Genomic DNA, 22,930 nt, shown 5'->3' on the forward strand with positions numbered 1-22,930 from the left:
TATGTGTGTGTTATATCTTGTCAGTACATTTTATCCCACTATAAAACCTTTTGGAAAACACGTATTTATGGGATGTTCAGACAACCAAGCTTGTGAATTGCGCCTGTAGTTAAGCTCTTTCCTGCTTATGGCAAACACATATTTTTCTCCAGTTGCTATTTTTTTAGCTTAATCGCTTCTCATTTATGATGGGTTAAAAGCGATCGACAATTTACGAGGGCAATCTCATTGAAGAGATAGGATGACCTTTCCAAACTTGTAGCAATGGTGCAGCCTGGGATGGAATTCAACTCTCCAAGATGGTAACGCTGGCTCCCAAAATGTTCTGTTCATCCTCTTTTATAACCTAACCTGAGTATTATGTTTGTTACATGAAATAGACTGTTCTGTATGAGGGTGTTTGATTCTTCTTTTTTTTTTTGTCTAATCGGATCTTGGCCTCTACGGACTGCAATGTAAACCTAACGTCCAAGGTCCCCTGACTTATGCAACTAAAATATATATTAGCAGTGGGGATATCTCTTTAAACAAATAGTAACGTTTCATCTGTGTCATACCAAAACACATTAGTAGTTATTTGAACATCTGAATACATTTAATAGTTAGTATGCGTGGTGAGTACAATTTATTATATTTACATGTTTTTTTTTTCCCATCGCATTCGATAAATATTAACTCTGAACTGCTCCCGTTGTGTGCGTCACAGCTGCATTCTGTTCGGTTTTGTGGTGCTCATCCCAGAGACACGTTCAAAACACAAAAACAAAAAACACATGGCTTGCTTTCCAAAGGTAAAAATGTATTTGAATGATGCACTGTGAAAGTATAAAAAAAATCCACCAAACACAAATGTGTCATAAAAGCATTCTGAATACAAATGAACAAAGTGCTTTTGTATTTTTGTTTGTCTCCCAAGTGGTTTGCGTTTTATTTTGAATCAACAGTTGACTAGTCAGCCCAATGTACCCTTTGGTGCTTGTGAATGTTTCGATAAGGTCTTACACAAACTGCGGAATGGAATCTGTAGCCCCCATAAAGTTATTTTTTGCTGTTATGGACTGCTGGGTCCTGCGGTTGAATGACTAATGCTGACTTTATAGTGCTCTAAGTGTTTACTATTCGATCACATCAGGAAATTCAATAAACCAGAATGAAATGTCGTGTAACATCGGAAACTATGCAATATGCACACGTACATGCAGCACGCCACGCTTTGTTTCCAGTGTTCATTTGATTGTTTTATTTGGTTTGTATTGGTTCCTTACTTGGTTAATGTCTCCCTACAATTAAACAACCCTATGTTAAATCAGTCTCATTTTCACATTTTCAGCATTGGCCCGCGTGTTTCGCGGCAACACGGAAACTCCCATGAATAAACTGGGAATGGAAACTGCATCAATCTGTGGCAGACTGATCCTTTCCAGATCCATTCAAATGATTATCCATTTTAAACAAGCGTCTGTTCAGCTTTAAATCAAAAGGGCACACAGGAATGAACATTCTTAGGTGGTATAATGTCCTGTCCAACGCGAATAAATTAGTGGTGGTGCCTTATTTTCATTGAAAACAGCTTCACATCCTGTCTGTTAAAGACACAAACTTGGGCCGATGAGTCACCGCCAGATGTAATTTTGCAAGCAGCACGGAGCTCCACAGATCCTCCGTAGAAAGTCTTTCTTTGGTGATGCCATCCCGTTGGTAGAACATTGGAATACAATAAACAATCAAGTTTCACAAAGTAAACACCGCTCACAAGCGAGCACTGAGGAGTGTCACTTGTCCCAATTGCTCTTGGAAAGTCCTTGAATACCCATATAGCCACAAGGGACTTTATGGAGGACCTCTTCCTGCACCTCTTGCGATGACGTCATGGTGTGAACCAATTTTTGCAGAGCTAACCGCACTCCCGCCGACCCGAGAATTCCACTTGTCCAGTTGTACGTTTCAGTCTCCTGACATTTGCTTTTGTGCATAGAATACTTTCTTTTCGCCTTTGACACCCCACCTCAACCCTTTCAATTTTGCTGCTGTAGATAGCAAACTTCCCCATTGTGGGACTATTAAAGACTATTTGATTCTGATAACACAATAAGCTGTCTGCTGTAGTAACCTGTGTACCTGAAAGGGTTAACGTGAATTTGAATATAATAAGATGAACATACGATGTTAATTTCTTTTTGCCCTTTTCAATGTATCAAACAAAAACAAAAGAAAACAAAAAAAAAACGGTATGTATGATTTTGCACGACAAAGCAGAAAATGAGTAAAAAGTCTCAATGTTTGAAAAACACAAACAAATAATGGCTTGACAAATACTCTCAGAAAATGTAATAAATTATTGTGGTTATGAGTCACACATGAAGTGATGACTAGCTCTTTTCCACTCATCCACAAAAATGCGGGGCTGGATGAAATGTCATTCTGAAATATATCTTCCTTCTGTCAACTTGTTGCTGCAACAACAAGGATCACTCAACCATCAGTGTTGAACAGAATTCCTCATTTCAATGAAGTCAAGTACAGAATGTTCCCGAACGTCATTCTGACATCTTTTCTTTGCCGAGAAAAAAAATCTGTTTCTTCCACTCGGTTTAATACTAGCGTTTATCTGCGCTATTCACAACTTTAAGATAAACTCGGAATGTGTGTGTCGTCTCAATAAAGAATAACACACATGAATCGTAACTTGATCATGAAAAATGCACAGAATCTCACAAGGGAGGTTGCTAGATCTGCAATTAAACCGGAGGGGACAGCCGATGGAGTCCTGTATTTTCTGGTGTATAAGGCCCACCCAAAATCCTTGAATTTCTTCAAAAAATGACCCTGCGTCTCATACGCAGGTGCGCCTTATATGTGAAGTAATATTGAGCAACAACTGGTCTCGCAAATGCTGTCAGCAGCCACCGACTCCATTTCCCTGTGTAGAAGAAGTAGTGCGGAACCTAAGCCTCTATTATAGCGCCTTATAATGTGGTGTGCTTTATATTTGGGAAACTTTTATATAGTCATATATTATATTTGGAAAACTATCATTCATTCATTGAAGGTGCGCCTTCTAGTCTGATACGCCTGATAGATGGAAATTTTAAAAATATATAATTCATTAGGGGTGCACCTTATACATGGGAAAATACGGTAATAAGGCAGACGATTTTCAGTTTTGGGAACCAAAGGCTTCTTATTTACGTGTTGTATGTTCACTCCTCTTCTCGAGAAGAGGGCAAACTTGGCGTTCATATTGTGCACTGACCTGTGACGAAAACGAATAGTTCAAGCAGTTTTTTGTGTGAAAAGAATGTAAATGTCTGTATTTAAAAGGGGTTACGCGGGACCAACTTGGAAATCTGGAGTGATTCCATCCCAATACACCCCTTGCTCCTCCCCTTCACTCCACCATGTCTGGCCTCATGAAATGTGTTTCTCATCGTTTGTCTAAGGGGCTATAACTCTTTAAACTCTGCAAAACAACACACCATTTCACAACTGCTACTCCGGGAGGCTCACCAAAAGCAAATGAATAAAACAAGCAACACATGTCCATACTGTGAGAACGCACACGAAATGACTGCTACACATCCTATTCCTCAGGACACCTGGCCCTTTTCATTCTCATGTTAAGTTAATTGGACACATAAATTATAATTTCTGCTCCAACATATCTCACAAAGGTCACAATAAGTGTTCAGAAAAAACAAAAAGCCTTTTTCAAGGGAGCTGAGTCAAAATAAAGCGCTAATTTCCAGTTTCTAGGAACTATAGCACAAGTTAAATCCCAAAAATGTGTTCTTCCTACAAATGTTTATCTTGGCAGTGAGGTAGGAAGAGCAGCATTAGCAGTTTAATCCTTACAGCTGCTGTTCGGACGTAGCAGGGGATCAGGGAAAACAAAGGCTGTGGAATTAAATATGTTCCAATATCGTGTTGCATAACATTGATTAAACTGCACCTGCAGTCATTCATTTTCCTTCATTTGTGTTCTAAAATGATTGCTTAGGGGAATCATACATCTTATAGATCCATACATCTTATAGATACATCCCCAATGTCACTATTTATGTTTCTTTAGCGATATGCATGTACGTATAAAGAGAGCAGTCCAACCTGAAAAAGGAGGGATCGCTATACACTACTGATGTTGACCTGATGGAACCCTCCCATCAACGATCACCTTTGACATCGCACTTTATAAGGAGCTTCAAGTTTGGTGAGTGGACCAACACGGTCCAGTGTCGCTTCATCCATCGATGGGCCGAATCATCAGGCGGACAGACTTCATGGAGTAGAAGCCGCCGCCGTAGTCAGCCCAGAAGATGCCATCTTGGAATTTGCTTCTGTAGACGCCTCCAGTGTACCACACGCCATTCAGATTGGCTTGGCCGCAAGCATTGTACCACCAGCCTCCTTTGTGGAAATGGGCACAATTACCTGCAATGGGAAGTTAGGATGAGACTTTGATTTCAAAAGTAGAAGCTAAAATACAGGAACATGACTTTATAACCACTTATTGTCGGAAATAATGCTAAAGTGAATTAAGTGCTTGGTGAACGCCTGTTTAATGCTTTTTAGCAGTGGCGGACCGTCAGGACCTGCAAGACCTTCTCTGCAGGCCTAAAAATATCTGAATCACATACTGATGTTAATTATATCATGTCCATGAATTCTTATAAAATAATTTAAAATTGTCTTTCAGCTTCCTTTCATTACTTTTCCCCTGTTGTGCTGCTTCCAAATGCGTGTTCTTGTATTTAAGCATTTAACCAATCACATTTCAGCCATCATTTATTACCAGGGTCAGAAATCTACCTGGACGCCTTCACAATCAGTTCTGCGGGCCGTCGATTCAAATACAGTGATTGGATTGGATTTGCCTTTATTATGTCTCGCAGTGGAGAAATTTACCTTCGCTTACGAACTTAATTGGTTCCCAGACAGAGTGTGTAAGGCGAAAAGTGTGTATCCCAAAAATTAATTTCCCACAGGAAACCATTAAAATGAGAAAATCCGTTCCCAGGGCCCCATAAAACACAATTTTCTACTTTCTAATTTTCTAAGCCTTAGAACTACACACATATACCTTATTTTATGTATAATAAATGTGCTATGGTATTATAATTAAAGAAATAAACTAGACTATATAATAAAGTCGTTTTATTTACCTTTATGATGGTCGTTGATGGCTTAGTGCAGGGATCGGGAACCTTTTTCACTTAGAGAGCCATAAAAGTAAAGTTTTTAGAAATGTTTTTCAGTGAGAGCCACAACACGGGAGCTCGCTCGCGCGCGCACACACACACACACACACACACACACACACACACACACACACACACACACACACACACACACGCACGCACGCACACAGACGCACGTGCGGCCACTTTCCAACAAAATGTCAGAATGTATTATTTAAAATAACTATGAGTTAGTACTCACCGTTAACATGAATGGTTTTCCATTCCTCACGATTGGTAAAAATCCAGCCAATTGGAACGAATCGATACGATCGGAATGAAAGTCAACTTGCCGGGTCCACACGTGAAGTTACTGCTAGCTAGCCTGCACATGGCCCATTAGCTTCCACACTTGCTATGCAACATACTTCTCACAGAAGTATATTGATGCTAACGTTAACATGGGGCTTGTCAAAATTTCACTGACATTCGACTGTTTCATTGAGGGTATTGTTTCATAGCAAATTAGAATCAGAATCTTTTCTCTCCTCAAAGGCGTATCGTCCGGTGCATTCAAGCTGAAGTGTACTCGTCGGGATCATTTAAAGGGGTGTTTACCTGTTTCAACATGACGGCCAGTATCATGCAATCAAAACTGCGCTTTCCGCCAACCGAGGTCAGTGTCATCCAATCAAAATTGCGCTTTCCCCCAACTGCAGCCCCAACAGGAAATGAACAGCAAAAAATTTAGTTTTATCGGCGAGCCATATGCAATCATCAAAAGAGCCATATAATGCTCGCGAGCCATATGTTCCCGACCCCGGGCTTAATGGAATGGAGTGGCCGGTTTCATCAGCATTAAACACTTGATGAGGAACGTAGCCTTCTTCTTTCACCATCTTGAGGAATGATCCCTTGTAGGTGCTTTCTCTGCAATAATTTTACCTTTTTCAGCTTTTTTTTTAGCTGGGTTGATAGCTTTTTGCATCAAGTGTACAGATGGCTTTTACCCTTCCAGTATACACTCTGCTTTTGAACTATCAAAGTTGAAACAAGTCCAAATTTCACTGTTTTCTATCCATTTTCTCACCATTTCACTTTTGTTTTTTTTCACTTTTGTTTTTTTTGTTTCAAGCTCTGTCATCTCCCTTTCGTGCGTGTGTGTGTGTTTTCTCACTCTTTCTGTCGTCTACCTGTCTCTTTAATTTTTACCCCCCCCCCCCCCCCCCCCCCCCCCCCCCCACACACACACACACACTGCTGCGTTCTTGACCAATGATGTGGCTTTAACCGAAGACGCCATTTTGTTTTTGGGAGAACGGCCTCACTCTCTCTCTGTCTGTAACCCCCACCCCCTCACTGCTGCGTTCTTGACCAATCACGTGGCTTTAACCGAAGATTGGGGGCGGGGAATAGTGGACAAAACAGTCGGCCACCATTTTCTTGTTAGGAGAACGGGCCAGTTCGCAAACGACACATTACTCATTATAGCAGCTCCGTGTGTATCCTGAAAAATAGTTCGTCTGCCCAGGTAAAATTTTCATAAATGTAACATTCGTAAACCGAAAAGTTCGTAAACCAAGGGGTTCGTAAACTGAGGTATCACTGTATGTCGATCAAACTGTTGCTCGAACCAATCAGATTTTAAGTTGGCAACCCAAAAGGGGTTCTTCTCGAAGGCGCTGGTCGACGTCAGGGAAAACTGCTCTTATTACTCGCCGCTAGTGACAAGAGCGTATTGGCCAGAGCAAGCACACTGTATCTGTAGCGGGCTGCATAAGGAAAAACATTGTGTTGATTTAGTTTTATCAACCCACAATAGCTGAAGGAGGAGAACAAATGGATTTGGTTGGAGAATTACTGTTGAAGCCATTTTCAAGACGGACGTTTCAAGAAAAAAATGGACATCATTAACTCATTCAATATGTATTGCTGCCAACTTCTGCAGAGACATCCTTCTGCTGTTTAAGGCCACACTTAAATTAGCTGCCAGTAGATATATATATATATATATATATATATATATAACAATATATATAATATATATTCCTTATATATATATATATATATATATATATATATATATATATATATATATATATACTATATAGCTAATATATGTAACGGAGTTGTGCGCTTAGATTATTAAATTATGAAGGAAGTGACGCAACGGCGCACAGTGTGGCACTATGTCCCGCCCATAGTTTCCAGAACAATCTCGAGGAGATTCAGGGTGAGTCGCAATTTTCTGTTGGTCTTGATTAACGCGTATTTTCATGACAATATCTTATTTCGTTTCCCCTTTTGTACTGTCTAGTGTTATCTAATTAGTTCCCTTATTCATTTCGAGTCCAGATTACTTTTTGTGTCATTATTTACTTCACGTTTTGTCGAGTGGAACTTTGGAGCATATGTGCTTTTCTATCGCAGTTAATCACAAGACGAAACCCATGCGACTTCACCCATCCCTTCTGCCATACTGTGTTGCAGGTAATAATTGTTTCATTTCGTTTTTATTGAACAATATTTAGTTTCTTGTGTCGTGTTTCATTTGCCCGTGAGTGTCCGTGGCGGGTGGCGCCATTACAAGCGCACCGCGTGTTCTGCCGAGTCTCCGCCCATGATGCGTTCAGGGACATCTTGTAAATAACAGTGAACTTGTGTTGTATTCTCTTTTTCTGTAAATAACCACTATACGATCACGCGTTGTTCATTCTGTTTTGTTATCTACAATGTTTTGCATATCCAGAACAATCTCGAGGAGATTCAGGTTAATCACAAGACGAAACCCATGCGACTTCACCCATCCCTTCTGCCATACTGTGTTGCAGAAATAAAAGAAATAAAAAGACACATCCACGCGTCTCGTCTTCATTATACGGCAGCATCGTGGGGATGAAGACAGTCACTGTTGTGACACCCGTCACATATATATATATATATATATATATATATATATATATATATATATATATATATATATATATATATATATATATATATATATATATATATGAAGAAATATATATGAAGAAACCTTTTCATAGATAGTTCAGCGATGAGGTGATACCGGTCGAAATGGGGCAACCATTTTTTTCTTATTACTATTATATATATATACAAATGGATTTGGTTGGAGAATAGATATATAGATATATAGATATATATATATAGATATATGGCACTATAATTACTGTATATATATATATATATATATATATATATATATATATATATATATATATATATATGTATATATAAAATATATAAATATAAAATATATATATATATATATGTATAGGGCCAGAGCTACCAGCAAAATTTTAGTCTGCTGACGAAGCCTCTTGGATGAGAAGCGAAACGTCTGACACCTTCAAAGAAGTACAGATGACGGCTGAAGAAACCTTTTCATCGATAGTTCAGCGATGAGGTGATACCGGTCGAAATGGGGCAATCAGGCCAGTCGTTAGTCAGAACGATAGGAACTATCAGTGGAGCAGCTGCAGGGAGTAGTCCTCTGCTCCCCCAACCTGAGAGCAGGGACCTATCATAGTAGAGTCTGGCACCGCCATGTCTGGAGAGTAGGGATATATATAGGGCCTAAACTACCAGTAAGGCTTTAGTTTGCTGACGAAGTTTCTTGGATAAGAAGTGACACGTCCGACACCTTCAAAAAAGTACAGATGACGGCTGAAGAAACCTTTTCATCGATGGACCACTCCTGTACGACTGAGAGCTTACACAGACGTATCGATAGTTCAGGTTTTGTTTTTTCTTGCTTGGGTGCCGATAAAGCGCTATCCAGACTTCTGGTGATGTTTTTCCCTTCCACAAGCGGGCATTATTTCCCTTTTTCCATGTTAGTGCTTTGTTCCAGTTCAAGCTGTTGTTAGAGTGATGTATAAACCAATATGTATGTATTGCATTGTATTTTGGACAGCCGCCCTCATTTCAAGCTCATATAAATCCAGAACCATATTATTTAGGAATTAACTGTTTTTCTGATGCAACGCTGAATTGGATGTTTATGTAGTCCTAAAACTCAATATTCTGTGGGTCCTGGAATTTGGGTGATGATGACAAAAACCCTGGCATTGGAGTGGACACATGTTTGCACATTGTCTGGCAATAAACAAGTTAAGAAAGGTCGGTCAGTTATTTCCGGGCTAATGGTACCCACTTGTTGACTTGTAGTAAATCAGACCACACTCTTTTCAGTCTGGATTGATTCACACGTCTAAGGCTGAGCGATGAAATCCACGTCCCAACCACTGCTATTTAATATGAACGAATGAATGACTGAAAACGTTTGGTGTATTGGAAGATGCAAAAATTGTAATGTCTGACTTTAGACAAGGAAAAGTTCTGCTGAAATTGTAAATTGCGAACAAAATGATGCACCATTGCTTCAATGAGTTATAATAATCAGATTTCTGACTTGGAACGTTTACTCTTGTCGAGATGGCTTTCTGGACATTTAGAGCAGTGCAATGGGAAGTTTGTGACTGCGATGTCAGCCCGGCTAGTAGAGGAATAGCAGATTAAGTTGAGCGTACCTGAGAAGGCATCCTTATCCCGATCCAGAGTCGTAAACTGTTTGCCGTTGTGGCTACTGAGGGAGTCGCCTGCGTTGCCTCGATATGTACCCAACCGCAGACGGTAGCCCTCGCTCTCAGGCTCCAGGTGGAAGCTGCTGTACTGAGCGTACACCTTCTTGTCCATCCAGTCTTCCAGCTCCACCTGGAGCTTGTAGTCGGCCTGACGTCCCAGCTTGTAAATGCCCTCTAGCCCCAGCCAGTACTCCCCATCTGTGTTGCCAAATCCGCTCTGAGTGACAAGAAGAATAAATTGAAGGTTTAAGAAAGTTCGAGAAAATTATTCTTGCACTCTTATGAAGGCAGGTTTAAAAGTAACTACAAGTGGGTAAAACAGTGGTCGACGCTGGTTTTTGTTTACCCCATACTGGGTTTACCTCAACTGGGTTGAGGATTTGATCCAGCACACTGGATAAATATTTTGAAGGATTTTCTGCGATTATTGGTCTCAAAGAAAGTCATATCTTCAACTTTCAATTTTATTCTTCACAGAATACCCACAGGATCATTAATTTTTGGATGGGGACAATGTGGCCAACAGTTTTCTGGTTTGAAGGGAAGGCTCCAATCTATTTTTTGTGTGCAGAAAACGTGAAGTGTTCATTTGGAAAATAACCACCAGTGCTTTAACTGCTAGTCCAGTCAACCGTGATGGACCTCGTGAATCACAATCACTAACTGGCTTGAACGATCTGAAAGTCTGGCCGTTTGCCTCCATCACACTTTACTCCATAAACATGGTTGAGGTCTTGAGCTGTGTGTGTGTGTGTGTGTGTGTGTGTGTGTGTGTGTGTGTGTGTGTGTGTGTGTGTGTGTGTGTGTGTGTGTGTGTGTGTGTGCGTGCGTGTGTGTGTGCGTGTGTGTGTGTGTGTGTGTGTGTGTGTGTGTGTGTGTGTGTGTGCTGGTGCGTGCTTGTTGTGGCTTTGTGAGAGAGCACAGAGGGTAATCAATGTCAAAAGGAGGGCAATTTAACTCAAAATGTCAACATTCTTATATTGAATGAATCATTGAATTATCAACCAAGGCTTGCAGTGGTGATATACTTCACCTACAGTATTCTTGACGGATCTTTGATGAGAGAGCCCGTGTATAGTGGCATGCACTTAAACATCCAGCCATGCATCCGGGAAGGCACAAAAGGAGTTGCGGTTTTGGAAAGAAGCCCCGACAGATTGACTCTGTGGAACATACCTTTCCAGCAAGCCATCTAATGTTTCATCATGGAAACCTCCAAGTAAAAAACCAGGGATGAATAACACTGCTGATGCGACATTATATTTTCACAATAAAAACAGAATGATTCCGGCCGAAGGGAAAGACGCTCCTTCGCCCACCCTCACAAGATTCCTGCAGGTCCCATAAAAGCAACAGTGTTATCTTTGGCTGAAGCACTCTGAGGTTGAGGAAACACCAAACTGTGTCAGTGTAATCACCTTGTAGTTTTCCCAGTTCCTGAAGAAGTTAACAGAGCCGTCTTTTCGACTCTGAATCACAGTCCAGCCTCCGTTGTCCATATCCTGCTCACACCAGACTTGGAGGGACTTCTCGGCTTCGTCAGGTTTGATCAGATACATGCCACTGATAACGTGGCCGGCCTCTTGAGCTTCCAGACAGTCTCTGAATGGACCTTTTGGGCAAGAAGGACTCGTATTATGACAACTTGTTCATCCAATTTGTTAGTAAAGACTTAAATGATGAACAAACGGCAAACATCTCGTGGGATGTGAGACAATTCAACAGAGACACTTTGACGAAATACACAATTTGTAATTTTGTAATTTGTTCATCTGCTTAGTTCCTGCAGCTATGACACTAGTATACTGCCAAAGCTTATGTTTTGGGTTGTCTTTCAATTGTATTTCTCATTTGGAGATGAATATGGATCATTCAGAAGACCCTTCAATTCAAATTCCAAATCCCTTGCTGCAACATTGGATGAGGTAAATGTTTCAAACAAAAACCTTGCCAATTTGTTTGACGTCTGGTTGAGCAAACGATCTCTCAGAGCCTGGCCGAGTAATAGTGGGAGAGAAGCAGAGGAAAGAGGGGCTAATGAAGTCACTTTGTTAATTATTTAGCCCCTTTCTTCTTTAATGACTGGATACATTGTGTCTGCTTGCCATCAAAGCATTTCCTTGTGCTCGGGATTCTCAGTTATAATCACGTGCAGCGTTACAGTCAGCAGCAAAGTAAACCATATGCAATTAATGATATCAAAGCAACATAAATAGATAATCTTTTCATTTTTCTTCATGGTGTAGTTTAGGAAATATGAAGCAGTGGATATGGTATCCCAAAGGCACTTAGTGGTCTGAGCCTATTATGGCAGTTTGGGTTTAGTTCATGTCTGCGATGCAATGGAACAGTCTTGAATGGAATCACTTCCATATACAGCTGTGCAGAAACCTTACACACTTTATTATTCTTGGATGAGGGTGAGCTAAATGTGCAAGGAATTTCTGTTGATGAGCAAAACCGAGCTAGTGAGATTTTCTTTGCTCTGCTTTAAATCCCTAGCCTCACTTCAGACATGACATTTTTATTTCCATACGAGTAGTTGGGCTTTTTGTTGAGCAAGGAGTCCAACAGCAGCTGAATTTGCAGCTCTTTTAACGTTTGAAAAAGGGGCTACTGGATCACTTGAACTTAAACAGCACTGTGATTCATTTTATTAGGGTAGTAGTAAATGCTCTACAAATGAATGAATACATTCATAGAAAGGCCTATTGAAGTCCAATAAGTACATGCAAACGTACTTGTTGTACTTAATTGCTGATAACATGTAAAACCTTTCTGAATACACACACACACACGCACGCACGCACACGCACACATGCACACACACGCAAACACACACACATACACACGCGCGCGCACACGCACACACACACACACACACACACACACACACACACACACACACACACACACACACACACACACACACACACACACACACACACACACACACGCACACACCACATCATAAATTCCAATGTTTATGGCGCACCGGAGTATAAGATGCACCGCCAATGAATGGTGTATTCTCAAACTTTTCAGTATATCAGGTGCACTGGACTATAAGGGGAACCTTTGAAGAATGAATAAAATTACTTTTTATATGTCCAGCCTGCACCACGCACTACTTATACTGGGGGAAATTGAGTCGATGGTTGCTGAAAGTAGTTGCGAAACCTGTTGTGGCACAATATTACTTCACATATAAGGTGCACCTGCGTATAAGTATTTGCTGCGTATTTTCCGGTAGATAAGGCGCATCCTAAAGCCTTCATGTTCTTCATATATATATATATATATATATATATATATATATATATATATATACACCCCCAGTCATCATCATTATTCTAATTTGTGCGTGTACACTTTACTCACCTTCAGCACTAAAGTTTGTCTGAGGAGGTTTCTGGACCTCCAGGGTGCTACCCGTTGGTGAAGGCCCGGAGCGAGACCCTCTTTCGCGGGCAAAGTTTCCACTATTATCACCCCGGATCTCATTGGTGAAACGCGGTACATTAACAGGAATGTTCTCAGGTACCACATGCACCATCGGCGGGCCAAGAGGCGGCGGCTCTTGTTTGCGGTCCTGCATCTTCATACAATTTTCTTCCAGAGTTCCTATCATCACTGACTGGTTGTTCACCATGGCTGAGAGGGCAGCATATTTGGCCTCCAGTTCTTTGTAATGAGAAGACAGCCGCAGTGACTCAGCGGTGGCATTAAGGATGCGTGTCTCCAATTGAGCCAGCTCCAATGAGTTGTCCCTCTTTCTGATGATTTCGTGCAGCAGTTGCATATAGAGCTGGGTCACCCTGGAATTCATGTTCCTGCTTTCTTTCCTCATCAGCTTCATCTCATTCACAAGGTTTCCGTCCACGTCCACCACCAGCTTCAGAGTCTCCATTTCCCGCCTCTGCTTTGACAGAAGGTCACGCACCGAGGCCACATCAAGCCGAGTCACTCGGTCCCTGTCGGGGACAGGACCTTTGGCTGCGCAGATGGGGCCTGTGATCTTCTGCTCGGGAACCAGGAAGGTGTAGGAGCACCTGTTGTTTTGTCCATTGACCTCCGGAGCTCGTCGTGCCCGGGAAAGGACGGGGTTCTTGATGAGGGCTTCACTGTTGTTCCAAAGTGCCAGACCAAACAAAGTAAACCAACTCCACATTTTGTCAATCTCGATCTGTCACCATAAACAAGGATTTCTGTGAAGACATAGAGAAATAAAGAACATTTTGGCTCAAGGTTTTATGACCTTATTGTGGAGAAATACCATTCTGTCGCTCATATGTTTCTAATATGTGTGTGCCACTGAGCCCAGAGGATCTTGGCTGCTATTTATAACATTCTTAAAAGTATTCAGGCTAATTCTTTTTAATAAATGGCCTGATATTTCCCAAAACCAGCTGGACACTTTGCCAATGCACCCATTACTGACTTAGCAGTACGCAACCAGTGGATTTCCACTCACAATGTTAGCTTGAAAGGCGAAAAATTAAACGTTTATTTCTTTTGTGTGAGCACAAATCTTCCCGTTAATTGCTAACGGCTGGTCTTGAATGCAAATGCATTTGATGAACTCAAAATAATTGCAAAGGCGGTTATGTGAAAGTCAAACTCCAGCTCAATATGGTAAAGACTTTGGTTTGTGTAATTAAAACGCGTCTTGGAAACACAGGGCCTCTGGTTCATTTGTGGTTGAGTTTGAGACATGCCACCCACCTACCAAAAATTGTCAAGAATCATATTTTGAGTGCATTTGCTTGTGGGTTCTCTTTAATTATAGCGCTCACCACATCAGTATCAGGTGTCTGGGGATGGGTAAGTGCTTAGATCTGTTTTTAATACTTCGGTACATGTGCCTTGAACCTCGGTTTACCTGTGCTGGTTTGTGATGAGAATATGCATGGAAAATGAATGTCAGTCTCTTGCAGATCCACACAGCAAAATAAAGACATTTATTAAGCTACTTGGACTCTGTTCAATGTGTTATTCCATCTTGGTTGACGGTATTTAAAAAAAAGTGTAAGACATAGAGGAAATTGATGGGTTTCAGAAGTAGCGAGGGGAGGAGGAGTGACTGATTTACGAGTGCTGTGCGATTGAGTCAACTTTTGGCAGGATTGCGTGTGTTCTTTGGTTCTTATTGGTTTTGACAGGCTATCAAATGGAGAAGAAACGGTTGACGTTCAAATATGTGAAAGTTAAAGATGGTTCCCTCCTTCAAATAAAAACAGGCTTGGCCAAGAAAGTAGGGCTAATAGGCAGCCAACTTTGAGTAGCTTTTGGCACAGCGGTCCACATCCATCCAAGAAGGCCGTCTGCTGTCTATATAGTCGAGATGATAAAGAACGCAGGGAAAAAAAATGCTGGGGTATTTTCCTAACCCACTTGTTAGATTGCTGTGGATGGTGAGCGTTGAGTTATTTCTTCCAAAGTTAGGGGGATTTTTTTGAGCAAATAAATAGGTTGATAATTGGATTTGGCTGGGCTGACGAGCCCAAACTGGTCACCATTTTGGACATGTTCTGCACAGTATGCAGAGTATGTTCTTCCCAGTAGAAAATGTTGGAAATTATTATTTCTTCTTTGTAACCACAGCTGAACTGATGACCTGGCAACACATTTCTTGATTGATTCAACACAACAGCGTGGGGAAGCTGTTACCACTTGATGGATGAAAATCTTGATCCATTGTACTGGTTCAAATCCTCAAACCAAAGCACTGGGTGTAAATAACCTGATATTAACGCAAACCCACTTGTATACATTCTCCACATGAACGATATCCGAAAAGTTACTTAAGTCCGAATACTTGTCTGGAAAATGTATTGTTTTCTATTAGTCATCGCTCAAAACTTGGCATATTTTGAGTCACGTGTGACCGCGGCATCACTGGTTTTAACACATGACTTTCAAGAGGGTAAAGCCATAAGCAGAATATTGTACAACAAGCATCTCAGTGGAGCCCCAAACAAGTCCAATGAGGAGTTACAACAAATGCCAAAAAAGGGAGAAATAAATGAGCTCGACACATAAAGACAGTTTGGTTGGATCATTCCTGTGGTCACCACTTGATGTGTGCTCATACTGATGAGGCCGCACCACAGTTAATGGGAGAGATCCCAAAGCATTACCCAAGCCCAAACTGTTCCGAGGGAAGAATAATACCCCTTTGTCAGCGTCACTGGAAAAATACGCTTTCCTTCATGTCAAGTGGTTGTGTGTGGTTTAAATCACAACAATTTAGCGACAGTGGGAAAGTGTCTGCGCACGCACAAACATTTGAAACAACTCCCGGTGACTGTCAAATCTGGTAAAGTCCGGCCCGGGGGATAAATGTGGCCCATGGTCGATTTTCATCCAGCCAGCCGCCTCCTTCATAAAATGAATAACGTCTGGCCTGCATGTAGAATGAATATATTGGACAGTCGCACTGTTACCTGCTTTTGCTAAGTGCTGCTATCTAGAGGCTCAAGTAGGAACAGCAAATTAGTAAACGAGAAACTGACTTCATGAGCCCCTCAATTTTCTAAAATGGCCACAATCAACAAAAGGAGGAAAGTTGACTGTCAATGTCAATTCAATGTTTCTATGCTTGTTTCAATGAACCAAAATACATGCTTAAGATAGTTGAAATTAAAATACAAAAGCAAATGTGAAAAACAGAATAGCTTGCTGAAAAATGTATTTAAATTAATTTCTGTTATATGTCAAGAACGTCCGCCAAGGTTGCCTCCCCCCTACATTTTTAACACACCAAGGAAAAGACAATTTACCGAAAATTGGCTATGTGTCAGAGCTCAGAAATGCCTTGGCACTGTCAGTCAGTTGATGTCACCCACTGGGTACATTTTCCCGTCTGTCTGCAATCACCACTCGCTCCCCCGTCTGCCCGTCTCCTAATATGAATCTCACAAGGAGGCCGCGGCCTGACAGGAGCGACAGTGTTTACACAGTTTTCCTCACTGCGGGCCTGTGGATCTCATCAGCAACCCTAACCTACGCGGCCTCCTTGCTGTCACTCACGCCCGCAAGGCCTTCGAGGAGCCAGCTGCTTTCCTTTCCCGGTGAGAGACCTTTTTGCGCGATATCAATCCATCTATTGTAAATAAATATGCCAAACTTTATAGGGGTTGCTGCTTCTGACCACTGGCCGACTCCATTGAGCGCCCATGTTGATTACCCGGGTCAGTTACAGCAAACATATGGCATCAAATATTACTTTATGGAGAATCCTGTTTTTCACATTGAACTGCCTCGACGTTATTGACTGCGCCAATTATCCCACAGCATCCCCCCCCTCCCCCTCTTGGAACAGACGGCTTTAATCAGAGTCTATTTGGGTTCTGAGAGATGACATATAAACTTTGTGCATATTGCTCACGATGAGGAGGTCTGACAGACAGAAAAAATGTCAAAGACAAATAAAAAGCTGCTTCTTTCAACATAGGCTCCTGAATTTTGAGCGACTTACTCTACAGCACCAGTTAAAGATGTTGCGTATCGGAATTCTTTGTATTTTTTTCACGCTACATATAAGAATGACCTCTTACCTCTCTTGGTTGTCAGCGGTATAGCAGATGTACGTTGAGGGATGCAGTTCAGGGTCCTAGCCGCGTTGAGTTTTCATAATCGCCATGCTCTCCTCACACTCCCTAAATCTTTGCTCTCATTGAACACGAAGGGCCGCTCAGTCAACCTGGCCCGGTTGGAGAACACGAGAGGGTGGTCCATGTGCGAAAAGAGGGAGGCTGATGCTTCGGTTTGATCAGTAGTCCCAGGAAAGAGGAGGCTTGGCCCTGCCTTCTTTCTTGCACTGATGTAATGTCAAGTTTTGGGAGAGCAGGAGCCACTCCTCCTTTTTTTAAAAAAAGTTTGCCCACAGTTGGAAAAAGGTGGAGAATGTACAAAGTCGGCTGTCTATGTAGACTATGAGTAGTGAGAACTCACACTTGAAGTCAATTGAGTTGATGAGATTTGTACCACTCTTAAATCCTGCATATTCACATTATAAACCATCCGTTCCACCTCCTCCTTTTTTTGTGTGAATCTGACCAAATTTGAACGCAGTCGCTTAAGGATGATCATCGCAGGTCTGTTTTGGATTTGTTCTCCGGTGGTGATCCAAAATACAGTTGGCAGCTGAGTTCATGTGCTCATGAGGACAATGAGTGGCACGATTCAGGCAAGCGCTAGTAAATGTTTTGAAACGAGAAGTAGGCTCAGGCTTTGATGCATGGGGAGACGTACTTAATCATCTGGGCGGACGGCTTTTTCTTGTGATATTCACGACAGGAGGTTTTTTATTTTTGTAGTGTGCGAGTGCATGAAGTGTGGGTGCACGTGCTTGACCAACAGAGGGGATGTGTTTGTTTACGTGTACGGGTGATTGAGAATGAGCTTCAAATGTTGAATGGATAAATGTTGATGTAAAGTAAAAGCAAATAAATGTGAGTGTGCCCGTGTGTTTATGTTTACATCTGACCATATGGATGGAGGAAATGTTAGGGTCTGTGCGAGCAAACGATGGTTTGTTCCGGTGTTGGGGAGAAAAAAAAGAAAAGATTATATATATATATATATATATATATATATATATATATATATATATATATATATATATATATATATATATATATATATATATATATATATATGACGGGTGTCACAACAGTGACTGTCTTCATCTCCACGATGCTGCCGTCTTAATAAGACCAGACGCGTGGATGTGTCTTTTTATTTCTTTTATTTCTGCAACACAGTATGGCAGAAGGGATGGGTGAAGTCGCATGGGTTTCGTCTTGTGATTAACCTGAATCTCCTCGAGATTGTTCTGGATATGCAAAACATTGTAGATAACAAAACAGAATGAACAACGCGTGATCGTATAGTGGTTATTTACAGAAAAAGAGAATACAACACAAGTTCATTGTTATTTACATGATGTCCCTGAACGCATCATACATGGAGACTCGGCAGAACACGCGGTGCGCTTGTAAGGGCGCACAGTTCAACCCGCCATGAACATTCACGGGCAAATGAAACACGACAGAAGAAACTAAATATTGTACAATAAAAACGAAATGAAGCAATTATTACCTGCAACACAGTATGGCAGAAGGGATGGGTGAAGTCGCATGGGTTTCGTCTTGTGATTAACTGCGCAATAGAAAAGCACTATGAAGCACATGTGCTTCAAAGTTCCACTCGACAAAACGTGAAGTAAATAATGACACAAAAAGTAATCTGGACTCGAAATGAATAAGGGAACTAATTAGATAACACTAGACAGTACAAAAGGGGAAACAAAATAAGATATTGTCATGAAAATGCGCGTTAATCGAGACCAACAGAAAATTGCGACTCACCCTGAATCTCCTCGAGATTGTTCTGGAAACTATGGGCGGGACATGTTGCCACACTGTGCGCCGTTGCGTCACTTCCTTCATAATTTATATATATACAGTAAAGTCTCGTTATATCGATATTCAAGGGAGTCCGAAAAAATATCGATATAACCGGGACTATCGATATATCCGACCCTGTTTGCATGCATTTCTCTCCGTGCGTGCATAGAAATAGTATCGATATAACCGGGATTATCGATATATCCGATATCGATATAACGAGACTTTACTGTATATATATATATATAGCCCGGTAGTTGTGTGGTTAGCGCAACGGCTTCACAGTGCAGAGGTCGCCGGTTCGCGTCCCGGTCCGGCCTCCCTGTGTGGAGTTTGCATGTTCTCCCCGGACCCGCGTGGGTGTTCTCCGGGTCGTCCGGTTTCCTCCCACACTCCAAAAACATGCATGGCAGGCAGATTGACCACTCCAAATTGTCCCTAGGTGTGAGTGTGAGAGTGACTGTTGTATGTCTTTGTGTGCCCTGCGATTGGCTGGCAACCAATTCAGGGTGTCCCCTGCCTCGTGCCCGAAGACAGCTGAGATAGGCTCCAGCAACCCCCGCGACCCTAATGAGGAATAAGCGGTACGGAAAATGGATGGATGGATGGATATACTCATATCAGGAGAGCACTCACAAACTGTGGGTACCCTCAGTGGTCATTTAACAAATGTCAGAAAGAACGAATAAGGAATGAAATCAAAAATTCTGAAGATACAAAAAGGAGAGGAGTAGCAGTACCTTACATTGCAGGAGTTTCTGAAAAACTACAGAGTCCTTTGGCAACACAAAATTCCTACTTATTTCAAAAAATAGTGCATCCAAAAGATAGGCTGCCAAATGAAAAACAAAGTAATGTAGTTTATTCAATACATTGTAAGAATGAAAATTATAAAGAGCAGTACATTGGGGAGACTAAGCAAATTCTCAAAACAAGACGATCAACATCGCAGTGATAATACTCGTGGGCCTCAATCGGCAGTACATATGCACCTAAAAGCTAGCAACCACTCATTTGACGACAATTAGGTTAAAATTTTAGTGAAACAACATAGATCAAACATACGGCCCGCGGGCCGGAACCGGCCCCAAGGATGTTCGATCAGGCCCGCAGGATAATTTGAAAGTGGAAAAATGCATAAAAGACATGGAATTAATATTTTTTATTTGCTGCAATTCATGGATTATCCGCTAAGGAGCGCACTCTTTCCATCAGAGTAGAAGACATGCCGCATCACTGAGACAGACTCAAAACAGCAGACGGTGTCAATGCACCATCTGCTGCTTGTTACGACGTTGTTAATACCTTGGTCTCTGCCTCTCCGTTACACCCTCGTTCGCCAAAATGTTGTTATCCAAACGGAGAAAAGTAGATAAGGAGTGTAGAATTTTCAAAGAAAAATGGACCATGTCCTATTTATTTACAGAGATGCACAGAAAACCTTTGTGCTTGGTGTGTTTGCAACCAGTTTTGGTATTGAAGGAATATAATATTCAACGCCAGTACGAGACTCATCACAGCGAAAACGGGTTGCAAGGACAACTGAGAAGAGAAAAGATTAACGAAGAGAAAAGATTAACGAATTGCTGGCGGGTGTGAGGAAACAGCAGTCAACTTTCATCCGGAGCCGAGAAGTCAATGAAGCAGCGGTAAAAGCCAGCTACCTAATTGCTAGCGAAATAGCATTAGCATCGAAGCCGTATTTCGACGGTGACTTTGTTAAACGATGCATGATGAAGGCGGCTGAACTTGTATGTTCCGAGAAGCGACAAGCTTTTGCCAATATTAGCCTGACGAGGAATACTACAGCAGAGAGGATTTATTACATTTTCCGTGGCAATTGACGAGAGCACTGACATCACAGACGTAGTCCAACTGGCCATGTTTATTTGAGGAGTTGATGAGACATTGACTGTGTTGGCGGAGAGTGGCCTTCTCTCCTCCGCGTGTTCGTTAATATCGGATAATGAGTATTTTGTTCATCCAAATAAAAGCTAGAGTCGATGAACAGTACCTTTGAAGGGTTTATTTGCAGAATATTCTGGACACACATGATTTACAGACAATGGCTGCACGATCAGGAGTGTGTTCACATCATGGACACACAACATATTTATTATATCAGAAGGTCGGTATCAAGACTATGGCGCAACACCGAGGCGGCATTCTTCCAAAACAATTCCTAGCTTTTATCAGTCTGTCTCCACAAAGTCTCCAGTATGCAGTGCGTCAAGGTTAACAGATGGCTCCAAGAATCAACTTGATTCACTCTGTGTATCGGAAGGTTATACAAACTATGTAAATATGGTGGAAGACACACATCATGACATTATTGAAGATGCACATTACTGAAGCGTTTCTTGAGTTGGTGCCAATGATGGACACCACAACAGCCGAGGACATTTTCGGCTCTGTCGTTGCTGTATTGGACAGAGTTGGAGTGGACTGGTCCCGCGCTGTCAGCCTGGCTACAGACGGCGCGTCATCCACGGTCGGAAAGAAAGCAGGTGTCGCGACAAAGTTCAAAGACAAAGTACAAGCCCTTAATGGAGGAGATCGTTTCTGGACATTTCACTGTATTTTGTACCAGGAGGCATTGTGTTGCAAGTCGCTGAAAATGGACCACGTCATGGAAAATTTCATCCGGTCCAGAGGTCTGAACCATCGTCAGTTTGACAAACCTCTCAGCGACAGCAACAGTATCATTACAGTTCATTAAATGTCAATATTTTCCTAATGTTCTTGTGCTTCTTTACACCAAAACAAAGGCTATACATGATAGTTTTGCTATTTTTAGCAGAGTATGGTATAATTTTAATGGTCCGGCCCACTTGACATCTCCCTAGGCCGTATGTGGCCCGCGATGCAAAATGAGTTTGACACCCCTGACATAGATGGTTTGAAAGGGGAGTAAAAGAAGCAATTTTCGTAAAACAACTAAATCCTTCATTAAACCGGTTTGTCGATGAGAAGGTTTCTTCAGCCGTCATCTGTACAAAAGTGAAGGTTTTCGGACGTTTCGCCTCCTATCCAAGAGGCTTCGTCAGCGAACTAAAGTCTGACTGGTCGTATCGGCCCCATTTATATATCCCTAATGTCCAGACATGGTGGCGCCGGACACAGCTATGATAGGTCCCTACTCTCAGGTTGGGGGGGGGGGGGGGGCAGGGGACCCCTCCCTGTGGCCCCACTGATTGTTCCTACATTCCTGACTAACGACTGGCCTATTACCCCCACTCCCCCCGGTATCACCTCATCAGCATAACGACCCTTATCAGCATTGCGAAAGTTGCCTAACCTGTTTTGCCTAAGCAGGCTATTGTATGAACGATCCAAATTGAACCTCACCCCACCAGACCGGTTTAATGAAGGATTTTGTTGTTTTATAAGAATCGCTTCTTTTACCCCCCTTTCAAACCATCTATGTTCTTTCGCTAAGATTTTAACCTCATTGTCGTCAAATGAGTGGTTGCTAGCTTTTAGGTGCAAATGTACTGCCGATTGAGGCCCACTAGTATTATCCCTGCGATGTTGATAAAGTCTTTTTTTGAGAATTTGTTGAGTCTCCCCAATGTACTGCTCTTTACAATTTTCATTCTTACAATGTATGGAATAAACTACATTACTTTGTTTTTCATTTGGTAGCCTATCTTTTGGATGCACTAATTTTTGCCTTAACGTGTTTATCGGTTTGAAATAAGTAGGAATTTTATGTTGCCAAAGGACTCTTTGT

General features: G+C 41.7%; 1 protein-coding gene across 1 annotated transcript; it reads right to left on the minus strand.

Moving 5' to 3' along the window:
- Positions 1-778: 778 nt before the first annotated feature.
- LOC148891736 (angiopoietin-related protein 1-like) lies at positions 779-17,573 on the minus strand. Its single transcript, XM_089008187.1, has 5 exons — positions 17,344-17,573; positions 13,166-13,992; positions 11,203-11,396; positions 9,731-10,001; positions 779-4,428 (listed from the first exon to the last, which is right to left on the minus strand). The coding sequence occupies exons 2-5, from the start codon at positions 13,953-13,955 to the stop codon at positions 4,238-4,240; spliced, it is 1,446 nt and encodes a 481-aa protein (XP_088864313.1). The 5' UTR covers positions 13,956-13,992; positions 17,344-17,573; the 3' UTR covers positions 779-4,237.
- Positions 17,574-22,930: the final 5,357 nt, after the last annotated feature.

This window comes from Hippocampus bargibanti, linkage group LG11 (genome assembly GCF_051943395.1).
Source record: "Hippocampus bargibanti isolate YZ-2025 linkage group LG11, ASM5194339v1, whole genome shotgun sequence".
Classification (NCBI taxonomy): domain Eukaryota; kingdom Metazoa; phylum Chordata; class Actinopteri; order Syngnathiformes; family Syngnathidae; genus Hippocampus; species Hippocampus bargibanti.

Coding starts and splice junctions, on each gene's coding strand:
- LOC148891736 (XM_089008187.1), bottom strand. CDS start 13,955: ATGTGGAGTTGGTTTACTTTGTTTGGTCTGGCACTTTGGAACAACAGT. Junction 11,397..13,165: donor GACAAACTTTAGTGCTGAAG/GTGAGTAAAGTG, acceptor CTTGCCCAAAAG/GTCCATTCAGAGACTGTCTG. Junction 4,429..9,730: donor GGATAAGGATGCCTTCTCAG/GTACGCTCAACT, acceptor TTCCCATTGCAG/GTAATTGTGCCCATTTCCAC.